At 42.3% G+C, this 11,489-nt stretch overlaps 1 protein-coding gene across 2 annotated transcripts in view; it reads left to right on the forward strand.

Moving 5' to 3' along the window:
- TMEM182 (transmembrane protein 182) overlaps nucleotides 1–8,132 on the forward strand; it is a 32,341-nt gene extending 24,209 nt beyond the window's left edge. For both annotated transcript variants that reach the window (XM_052773891.1, XM_052773890.1), the window contains exon 5: nucleotides 6,946–8,132. In XM_052773891.1, the coding sequence (XP_052629851.1) occupies nucleotides 6,946–7,169 (224 nt within the window). In that variant the 3' untranslated portion in view covers nucleotides 7,170–8,132. The remainder of the gene's footprint in view (nucleotides 1–6,945) is intronic.
- The last annotated feature ends 3,357 nt before the right edge of the window (nucleotides 8,133–11,489 follow it).

Raw genomic sequence — 11,489 nt, forward strand, 5'->3', positions numbered from 1 at the left:
ATTTTAATACCTGTTATTGGACTGAGGTATCTGTATCCTTTTGCAACCTTAACTGACAAATTAGGTAGCAGATAAAAGCTCTGCCTCAACGGAAGAGAAGAACAGCTTGTAGCATGGTCTGCTGTGCCATCTTAGGGTTCAGAAAGCAGCTGAAGTGTCATTGGGAATGGGATTCATGCCAGCTGTTCAGCCATCTGAAAGCTAAGTGTTTTCTATGAACTAACTGCTTAAACTTCTATCATCAATAGTAAGAAACACACTCTCAGAGGGACACTTTACCTTATCTGTGGTAAGGCAGGTAGACTTGCCTTTTGGAGGGACCTATGGAAGGAGGCTAAACAGAGATCCTGAGTGACACAATATTTAGGTTGGAAAGGACCTCTTGTGGCAATCAAGTCTGACCTCCCATTCAGAGCAGGGCTAGCTTCAAATTTAGATCAGGCAGCTCAGAGCCTTATCCAGTCAAGTTTTTAAAATCTACAATAATTCATGTTCCACAGCATCTTTGGGCACTTGTCCCAGTGTGACCAACTCAAATGTGAAATTTTTTTTTTTCTCCTTGTATCCACCTGAACTTGTCCTTGCTGCAGCTTGTGACCATTGTGTCTATCTTTTCAGTGTGCAGGTCTCTGAAGAGTCTATCCCCATCTTCTCTATAACTCCATTTAGACAGATGAAGACTCTTTTCTTCTCTAGAATAAACTCCCCAGCTCACTCAGCCTCTCTTTGTCCTCCATCCCCCTAACCATCTTCATGGTCATCACCTCAGTTTATCAGTATCTTTCTTTCACCAGGGGGCCTCAAACTGGACACAGTTTTCCAGATATGATGTCACAAGTGCAGAGTAAAGGGAAATAATAGTATTCTTAAATCTGATGACTATGTTTTTGCTAATGCAGCTGTGTATGAGGCTAACTTTCATTTCTGCCAGACCTGCTTGAATTCTTGCACACTGAGAGGGACCATTCTTGTGCTTTAAGGAAGTTGCCTGTGAGGAACAACCAGTTCTTCTGGGCTCCTTTGCCCTTCAAGGCATCCTTTGTCCTTCAGGGCAACCTCCCTTGGGATCCTGCCTACCAGTTCCCTGAACAAGCTGAAGTCAGTTCTTCTGAAGTTCTGGGTCTTTAATCTCCTACTCACCTTCCATATTCCTCCTAGGATACTAAACTTGCCATTTCATGGCCAATTATAACCACAGCTAACACCATCTATCATATTTCTGACCAGTTTTTCCTTATTTGCGAGTAGCAGGTCCAGCAAAGCACTTCCATTGGCTGGTCTGTTCCACAACTATTTCAAAAAGCTATCCTTGATGCAGTCCAGCTACGTACCTCCTGGACTGCTCGCTCTCTCTGATGTTGCCCTTCTAGAAGATAATGGGGTGGCTGAGTCCCTTGTGAGAACCAGAAATCGGAACTGTTTTTCCAGTCCACTTCCTTTTCTTGACTGGGTAGCCTGTAGCAGATGCCCACCATAACCACACCCTTTTTGTCCACCTTGTTGATCTTAACCCATAAGCTCCTGTTACTTAGAAGATATCTGTCCATTCAAGATATTTCTTGGTGCAGACTGCAGCCATCCCACCCCATCTTAACTGCCTGTTCTTAAAGTCTGCATCCATCCAGCAAAGCATCCCAATCAAGCAAGCTGTCTTACCACATCTGCAGCAGCATCATCCATCTGCATGAACTGCATCCATCGTGCAGTGACTGCATGAACTTGAATTCTTCCTGTGTTATTCCAACACTGACTTCATTTATGTACATGCATTTGAGAAAGCAGCTCAACTGAAAGCCTTTCTCAGTGGAAGCATACGAGCCTCCTGCATTGCTGTCCCATGCATATGCTCTCTGTTCCCTGCCCTCTGCTTATCTGGAGGCTTTGATGTCCATCTGCCAATGGTCCTTGCTTGCACCTCTTCTCACAAGGTTACCGAGCTTGTTGCTCTTTCCCTGCCTTGTCTGATGGATCTCACCTCTCCCCAGCAGTCCTTGTATCTCAAAGAGAGTCCCGTGGTCACAGAAGCCAAAGCCCTGCTTGCGACACTAACTACAGAGCTAGGAGCCAATGAACAGCATAAACCAGCTTTTGTGCAGTTTTTATCCTTTGGGCAGCAGGTTTGAGACCATCATCACCTGGGCCCCATGCTCCTACCTCTCACACTCAGAACCTTGTAATTACCCACTCAAGGTCTCTCTGCCAGCATCACTGGTGCCCATGTGGATGAACTGCAAAGGGTCTCCAAAGGAACCTCAGAAGCCTCTCCACAGTGTCACATATCTGGGGCCAAAATAGCAACAGACCTACCCACAGAGAAATTCTGATGTCTGATCTGTGGCAAAGCCACACACCTGCCTCATCTTCATCCTGATCTTCAGTAAAGGCTGCCCACTTCTCCTATTGAGAGGTGCAGCTGGGCTACCACCAATGGAGAGGCACATGCAATTATTAGTATTGGTGGCAGCTAACTGACTAGCAGCTTTCCCTATTAAGCTCTGTAATCACATTAACTACCTGAGGCTGCAGGTGAAACTACAGATGCTACACCTGTGGGGGAAAAGTGCATATCAGTTCAATAATGCCACAGTCAGTGACTCGAGTGCTGTCTTTGCAGTCTCACCTCCATGTCTACAATAACAGAGGATGGACCAAGAGCAGCTACAGTAGTGCAAACTGTAAGAAGCCTTATAGTTGCTTCAAAGGTCATAGGAAAAGAAGGGAAAGCTGCTTTAAAATAATCACTTAAAGTAGCCTTCAATAAACTCCATAATTACCTTGGGCCTGTTCCTGCCTGGTTGGTGATGAAAACTGTCCTCTTGTACTGATGTCAAACAAGCAAGCCCCCAGGGTGTGCACAGAGCATTACAGAATCACACCCTTGTGAAGAAGCAAGATTAGAAGTACCAGTACGACTTCTGCTTCCTGCCAAAAGAGTGAAAAAAGCTGGTATTTTAATTCTAGCTCCTAGATGAGGACAAAAATCTGTCTTCAGAGATATGTGCCAGCTCCCATAACTCTTAAGTGGGATCCTCTGCACGTACTTCAGAGTGGAATGTCAACCATACTTTTTAAATAAAGTCACAAGAGGCCAAGGTAGGTGGTAGAATCTGTAACAAGGACAAGGACAGAAAAATGCAGTTGAAAAAAAAAATATATACACACACATACAAGTTTTCCTCAAGTGAGGTACAGAGTTCTAAACTTCTAGGCACAAGTAAAAAGCTCACATCATTCTTTCCAGCACCTGTTGTCTTCATGTCTGCATAGTAAAAGATTTGTGCCATAAACAGCCATTCACCATTGACAAGTGAAAGGCATTTCTACGTGGGAAGAATAAGTACTAAAGGCCAGCAAACTGCTTCTTGAATTCATAGACATTTCTAAAGGTTCTGTATTCTTTCTCCACTGCAATATGCACAAGTATTTGTTTGAAAGAAATTCAAAAGAATAAATGCAAAAGACAGAAAAGAGTGACCTCAGAGACGTCCATGTCTTATCACACTGCACAGAGCTGTGTATCAAACATGTGTGTTCTTAAAAAAAATGCAAAATGGAAAAAAAGAAAGAAAAAAGAGGAGGAGGGAACTATTTATTTGTCTTAATCTCTCTCAGACATATTTCATGTTCTAGGAATAATTTCCCCCATCATTCCTGATTCATGCAACTGCTGTTTTATTTTATATTCACTAAAAGGCAAGGGCAAATGGACACCCGCTCACTATGCAAAAGGTCTAAATGCTGAAAATGTAGAAATACATCATAGCACATATTGTTCCTAAAAATATTTGCTTCATGAAATTGTGGAGGTTTTTTTCAATCTCAGTAATTTTGCCTTGCAGCTTGGCTATGAGAGTTCATGACATTCACAATAGGTAGTGCAGGAACAGATTTCCCAGAATAAATATATATTCAGTAAACTCCTGTCTAAATGCTTAACTCTCATGAAATCATAACTCTGTGAAAATTAGACAAAAGGAGCACTAATGAATGAAATGCTGTTGGAGGCAACAGGACATGGTCAGTTTTTACTTAGCCTGATTCTACTGTTCAAGACATTTCTTGAACACGCTAAGCAATATACCTACTAATTAGCCTCCATTAGCAGATAGTGAGAACCCTTAAATACTCCTTTAGTGCCTTAATTAACTAAGAGGGTTTACATATTCTCCCTTTCTTTTTCTTTTCTTTTAAAGAAGGACATTTATCTCTGCTTGACATACATTTCTTCAGCAAATTTCCATACCCAACAATTTGCCACACACAGGTATTAACAGCCTGCTGTGAAATCACCGGATGGATTTTAGCATCCCTGAGGTTGTTTTACCACTGGCAGCACTGGCTTCCTATTTTGCACCTACATGGTGTTGGCTCTAGTGGAACCACCTAGAAGGTGTTGCTTCAGACTGCCCGAAGAGCAAGGGGTGCCCGTTTCGAGATTAAAGCACCTCTGACGGAGTCTTGTTTTAATGGCAGATGCTTCTGACTAACTGGGCTTCTTAACTTTGTGTCTGCTCAGGGTGCCAGAGGTGAGTCCAGATGCGCCAGCCCTGGTTATACTGACCTGCTGCTACTTTTTGTAATTATTATTGTTTTGAACTAAGTTTTCCCCAATGTAGAGAATAAATAGAAGATTACAGACGTTTGAAAATGTACAGGCACAACCATCTGAAGAGGTAAATTCCAATGCTGGTATGGATTTTGCCATATTATTAAATTATCTTTCCAAATCTTTGGGCTATAACTTTTTTTTTGTTTGAAGTTTTGAAACCTTGAACAAACTCCATGTCTCTAATAACTCCATTTATCTTTTTACTTTTTACATCAAAAGTTACTAGCTCTGTTTGGTTCTAATTTTCCTGTGTTGCCTATGTTATCTATGATCGCTAGATGTTGTTGTAGGAATCTTCTGCTCAGTTTGACTTATATTTGGAGAGTCTTGAATTTAATTTCTCATTCTTTAGGTCTGGCCCTAAGGTGATCCTTCTCTCTGTTTCACCAGTTTTATGTTTAATACAAGCGCAGTACTAAATTCCATCAAAATTGAGTTTTACTTAGGTAAAATACTTTTAAAATTGAATTTATGCCTTTTAGAGTTGAGTGTTGGTTTTTTTCAAACTTTGTTAGGAATTTGAGCCCTAGCAAAAAATGTAATCCTGGAAGTATATTTCATAGACAGGAAATGTGTCTGCCTCCTTCTTTATTTAGTTTTTCTACTTTCTTTCAGCCTCATAAAAATTGCAAGATCCTTTGGGATTTTCAGTCACGTTTTGATTATGCCTCAGGTTAACTACTTCAGCTCATTTTTTGGTGGGCTTCAAAAGGTAGTGTTCACAAGCATTGAGTTGTGAGCTCTCACCTGCCAGAGGTTCAGGATGTCCAGAATGTAAAGCTATTACATTCTGACCATAAAGCACCAAGAAGAATGTCACCAGATCGCCAATTTAAACTGCTGCAGCTAACCTGTCTGATTTTGCCTGAAGCAAATGAGGGAGCGATGACAAGAGTTGCTCCCTGGTAAGTGGGTAGGAAGAGCAGGGAAAGGAGGTGGTGAGGCAGCATCTCGGAGTGGGGATGGGGAAAGGTAACCCTGAAAGGTTACCAGGACAGGCGGGTCTGGAAGCAAATGCCTGTCCCTGGGTGCTTCCAAAGTGCATTTGTGGGTTTTGCCACAAGTGTCACATTTGTTCAAGGTTGCATTGCAAGTATTTAGGAGGATGGGGAAGAGACCACAAATATCTTTGATTTAGACTCTGCGGCTCTACAGCCTGCAGACTCAAGTTTGCCAATAAGTGTTCCCAGGAGTATGCACTGGCTTGTGGTTTTAATGAGGTACCTAAATATACTAGGATAAAAACATGATGGGGTGGTGTCACCCAAATGTTTTAATGTTGGAATAGATAGTCCTGCTGCTGTAACTGTGCTGTGACAGCTGGAGCTAAGAGAGCAAGTGGGTACAGGCTGGAGCACGCAAAAAATTCAGACTTGTACCCTCAGGTTTCCAGCAAATCTTCTGCTGGAGCATCTGTGGTGCAGGCTTGCATTTCTCAAGTGTCCACATTCCTCTAAAGTGAAATGAAATATTAGGAATGCAACTGATACTTTGGAAAGCACTTTCTTCTTATATCTGCTTCTGGTGTATAGTAACAAAGAGATTAACAGAGTTTGTAAGGACATGTGCTCCTATTACTATCATGTGTAAACAGTCCAAAGGCCTTTCAGAGGAGTGGTTGGGAAAAGGCTGTGAATTATGTGGTCGATTAATTCCAGGAAACCATTGTATCCAATCTGAGGTTAATACTAATAGCCTGCTTCATAGCCAGTATTTCATTATTGTTGGGTTTTGTTCCTATACCTGGAACTTCTTTTCTAATGTGGAGGATTTTGAATTAAATACATCTGAATTTGTCTGCAAAATATTTGAGTAGAATACTCTGAAGGTAGTATGTTCCAAACAAAGCCCTTTTCATAAGAAAAAAGAAGCAAATGTACAGAGGTGAAGATGAGAGAAAGATTTCCCACCCTTTTCCCCTTTTCCATATCTCATCCAAAAGACTGTGATAGAAGCAATGTCAGAGTTTGGGAAGCAAAAGTAGATTTTTTTTTCCAGGTCATCCCATCCCAACCTCCCTCCTTTCCCCTCCCTTGGCTCCTGAATTCAAAACAGTAAATACCTGCCTGAATTTTGTCCCTAAACACACCTGTGTTTCAGTCTGCCTACCAAACCCAGACATATCCTTTGTCATGGGAATATGCCTTTCAGTGCAGATCAGAAGCAAGGTGGAGATAGCGCTTGTTAGAGGAAGCCAAAGGCAAAAAATATCCAGTGGTGGCTGACTGTGCCTTGCAGACGGGGCCTCAAGCATTGATGGGTTTTCAGGTATTACAGTAAATGCACCCAGCATTTGTCTCACATTCTGTTGTTAAAACCTGGTGTTTCTTTTCCAGGTGTCTTGTTTTCGCTGGTAGTCGTGATGTATGTCATCTGGGTCCAGGCGATGGCTGATCTGGAAAACTACACAAACATGAAAAAAATGGATTGCCTAGACTTTGCTGTTTATGTACGTTATGGCTGGTCTTTTATGCTGGCTCCTGTAGGAGTATTTTTTGCTTTATTAGCAGGAATGCTGTTCTTGTTGGTAGGGCGTGCCATTTATTTACACTCAGACTAGTTGTACACTGCTGAAAGGAATACAGGAATCCTAGTGAAACTTCCTGACAGTTGTAAAATGGAACACAATTTTATACATTATTACCATGATGGCAATCCTAGGTGTGCAGGCAGACTTCTGGAAGTTCTTCTGTTACTTGTTTAAGGGTAAAGGACACAAAACTCAATACAGGAAGAAACCACCTTTAGTCCCAACTAGCTGTTTTTAATTCTTTAGAAAGTACACATGTGGTTCTCCATATTGTACTATTAGCAGCATTTTTGCAGTTTTGCAGATGAAGGAAGGCAAAAATTTTCTGCAACCAAAAGCCCAACATGAAGTGGGCCAAATCAACATTTTATACATTTGTCTTTTAACATTTACTTTGTACTTCTGCTTGTGGAAAATGGTACAAGGTAGAGGAGAAAACAAACATTCAAACACAGTAATTCAATCTACCTCCTCTCCTGTTTTCCACTACTTGCCTTAGCTTTAATACAAGCAAACATGTCTGCACTTTATTAAAATAGAGTGCAGTTGTTCATGCAGCGTCCATGGGAAGAGGACAAGAGAGAAGACAATTGCCGTGAACAGCGACCTGGTGCTAGTCCGTACATGTAAAAGCTTAACTGCTTCCGTTACACTTATTCTCTTTTCTGTATGCATTTGAAAGCTGTATACTTCTGTATTCTGAAATCCATGTTTGTTGCATGATTCTGTAAGCCAAAATGCCGTAGGTAAATCACTAGCTGAAGTTATGCCAAAATTGTACTTTGAATTATAGCATTAATATTTTAATCAAGTTTTAACCCTTTTATTTTTGAATGGAATAATTGGCTCCCCCAACAAACATTTTCCTGGTTGTGTAAAATGACTTTTTTATTAAAAAGGGTTTATTATGAAGACAATATCTAGGACATGAAAATGTATGTTTTATGTAGCCTTCATTTTTGCAAATATTAAAAATCTGCATTACAGACCAAATCCAACTTGCCTGCTAGTCATCCCAGGGAAAGCAATGCGCCTAGCTAAGACAGTGGGGGAGGTGGATTTGGTTCTGTATTGTAGGAGCGGCTGGTTCTCTGTCTATGGGGGTGTGTGTGTGTTCGCACGTATGTTTGGAAGATGGGGTGAGGATGGGATTGTATGCATGGTATGGAAAAGATGGGGTGGAGTTTTAACAATGGGGGAACTTTGTCTGGCCTTGGGCCCAAGTTGAAATTAAATCCGTCTGAGAGTGTGTTGGTTTTCACTTGGTAACGCAGCGCGGAATAGTTTGGGACTGATGGGGAAAAGTAAAGACTGCATGTTGGTTTCTTCTTGTTCATAATGCTTAATTCCACAGCTGTTATGAATACTGAAAGCATCACTAAAAGGCAGGAAAGGAGTGCCCACCTAGAAGATGTGGTGGGCCAGATTGGATGTTGCTTCCATTTCAGGAGCTTTTGTGACTGGAAGCTTTCCAGCCTTCCCCGCTACTTATTTATTTTTCCATCATCAAGATTAGCTGTATACATTATAGAACAGGAAGACAACAAGGGCAAGGGGGTAGGGGAGCTGGGACTATGAGGTTTGGAATAATTGCCAAATCACAAAAATATTTTTATTGGCAGCTAACTTGGTGTTTTTAATTACTGTGTCAGAGAGTATGATGAGTGAATTTTAACCAAATATTCATAAGCATATATATGAACTCCATATAAATGATAGCCATCCGGAGAACATTAGGGTTATGCCATAATGCCCTTGGTTATTCAGGAAATGCTGAAATTAACCTTGCCCCTTGTGCATATGGTATTATATTCCTGCCCTTAATTACACAATCACATACTGTTTCTCAAATAATACAATCTGTTGGTATTTACCCCCTTTATAGTCTAGGATACTCACTGGTAATTGTGGAGGTAAATTCAATAATCAAGAGTTATTTGACTAGGTACCCCCCCCAAACCCCTGTCCGCTTCTCTGCAGGGGAGAGTCCTTCTCCACAAGACCTTAGAGGGGGCAATACGCTTGAGCCTCTTTCTTGCAACTTTTAGAAGCTGGAGGAATTGAGAGGTGCCTCAGAGCTGGACTTCCTCCAGCAAACCTAACCACGTGTGCAGCAGCAACTAATAAACTCTGCAAGGAATGAGCCACAGGCTCCCGTGGAGCCCTTAATTCAGCCCATGTGCATCTTCAGAACTCTCTCCATTATGCGGCTAAATTAGTTACACTCTCGTGTGCGAGGCGGCCTCTCTTGGAGGCAACCCTTTGGGTCAGAGCGTGGACGTAATGGCCGCTGAAGATCCAAGGTATTTCTAAGGGTTTCCTTAGAAACTTCAGGAGACCTTTCTGGCGTCAGTAGAAATCGCTTGAGCACTCATAAATTCTTCACTCAAACTCACACTTCTGGCAATAGTCTGTAGCTCTATCAATTTGCTTTAATTGGATACCACCACCTTCTCCTAAAGGCAGAACTGAGAGCCAGGGTCCTAAAACGGTGGGGACAGGTTGCTTGCTCCCTCCAAAACACGTATGTAGGTAAGCACATGATGTGCAATAAGTAGCTGCTGCAGACCAGGGGATGGTGGTGAGGGTGGTGGGGAGGCATTTCTGTATGGATATTACCTAAAAGCACAGTCTAACTCTTGTTCTTCTGATTTTGTTAAAGAACTATGTGCAGGGGAATGGGTTTGTAAGAACTCGGGGAAGACAGGCCAGCTAAGGAGACTCGCTCCATGGCATTCTTCCAGATGCGCTTTTGTCTAGAAAATCCTTGGCGGCAATGCAGGGATTTTCATGATTAGAGCTGAGTAAAAGATTGTAAAGGGGATTAAATACTGTAATCAAAATATTCTGTGAAATTAGTCAAAGAACTGTGTTCCTCACAAATCTATAGAATTTGGGGGTTGGTTTTTTTTTTTTTTTTTAGTTGCCTGGCTGTCTTAATAGCCTATGGTCATACTGGAAGAAAAGATTTTTTTTTTTTTTTAAGTAAGTAACGTGTTTGGAAATGTCATGGTAAAAGGAACAGGTAGGAAAGAAACATTTTCTGATTATTTTCAATCTGACAATCATCCGCTTGTCCAGTGCAAGCACGGTGAGGACCATGAAGGGGATGGAGGTGAGGGAGGAGGGAGAGAAAGGAGGGCGAGCGTCCCTCTGCGATGCCCTCTGCCAGCCCGCTGTGCAGCTGGTGGGGATTCCTGGGGGATGCGCTGACACAACGTGGCAAAGGCAGCTGCGGACAAAAACAGTCAGAAAAGGATTTGCCCCTGGTTTATCCTTGTTACTCATTGGGGTGGCTGCTGGAGGTTTCACTGGAGCTGACCTTCATGAAATATGTGGCCATTTATTGACATTTACATTAGTGAGGGAAAGCAATGTTCTCCTTTGAGGAAATGCAAAATAAAGCCTCCTTTATTTCTCTGCAGGGTGCCTAGCTGCTGCAACTGAGACTGTACTCTATAGTGTGCTAATAAACTGCTAGTAGGACAATCATAAGTAGCGTCTGTATTGCTGTCCCCATTCTTGCAAAATCCTAACTGGCTGCAAAGTATCTTGTGCTTATTATCTGTTAAGAACTTATACTGAACCTCTTAAATGAGCTATTTACCTTCTGATGCAGCGGCTGGGTTTTCCTCTGGCTCTCCTGTTTCTATCTGTCCTTTCGGCAGTGTGATTTCCAGGCAGTGAAGACTACATAAAGTATGTTCACATGAAATTCTGCTGTGTTAACTTAGTGTGGATTGATGCTGCTGAAGTTGGTGGAGACACTGAAATTGAAAACAGAAGTCGGTCATCTATAATCAAAAGTGACAGAAGAAAGAAGAATTGCAAGTATTTACAGTACCACTTTTCCCTCCATGTCCCTTACTCACGTTACCAGTTTAAACTGGTCTATCTTTCCAGCCTGCAATGTGGCTCATCTACACGCTGACAGTAGGGATCAGGAAAGCCATTGGACATAAAGGTAAGAAGGAACGGAGGGCTGGCAGCATCTCCTGTATCAGACACCTCCAAACTCGGCACCTGATTTTCCCCTACATCCCAAAGAGCCCAGAGGGGCCTCACGGGGTGCTGAAAGGCTCCACGTTTTCCCGTGAGGATAAGGAGAGGGCCTGGAGCAGAAGTCACCCGATGTTATTTGCCGTAGATTTGTTCCTTATCTGTTCCTAAAAACTGCCAAGGATGCATTTGGTAGAAACTAAGGGAAGCCTCTGCACAGCGAAGGTGCCTTTCACACTGGGAGGCAGCCACTCTGAACTGGGTTGCAGCAAGGGGATGGTCTTCACGGTGGTACTTCACACCATTCCCCCCCCCTTGTGCCCAGGTGCCCAAGGGGATGTTCTCTGAGAT

This window comes from Harpia harpyja, chromosome 22 (genome assembly GCF_026419915.1).
Source record: "Harpia harpyja isolate bHarHar1 chromosome 22, bHarHar1 primary haplotype, whole genome shotgun sequence".
NCBI classification, from domain to species: domain Eukaryota; kingdom Metazoa; phylum Chordata; class Aves; order Accipitriformes; family Accipitridae; genus Harpia; species Harpia harpyja.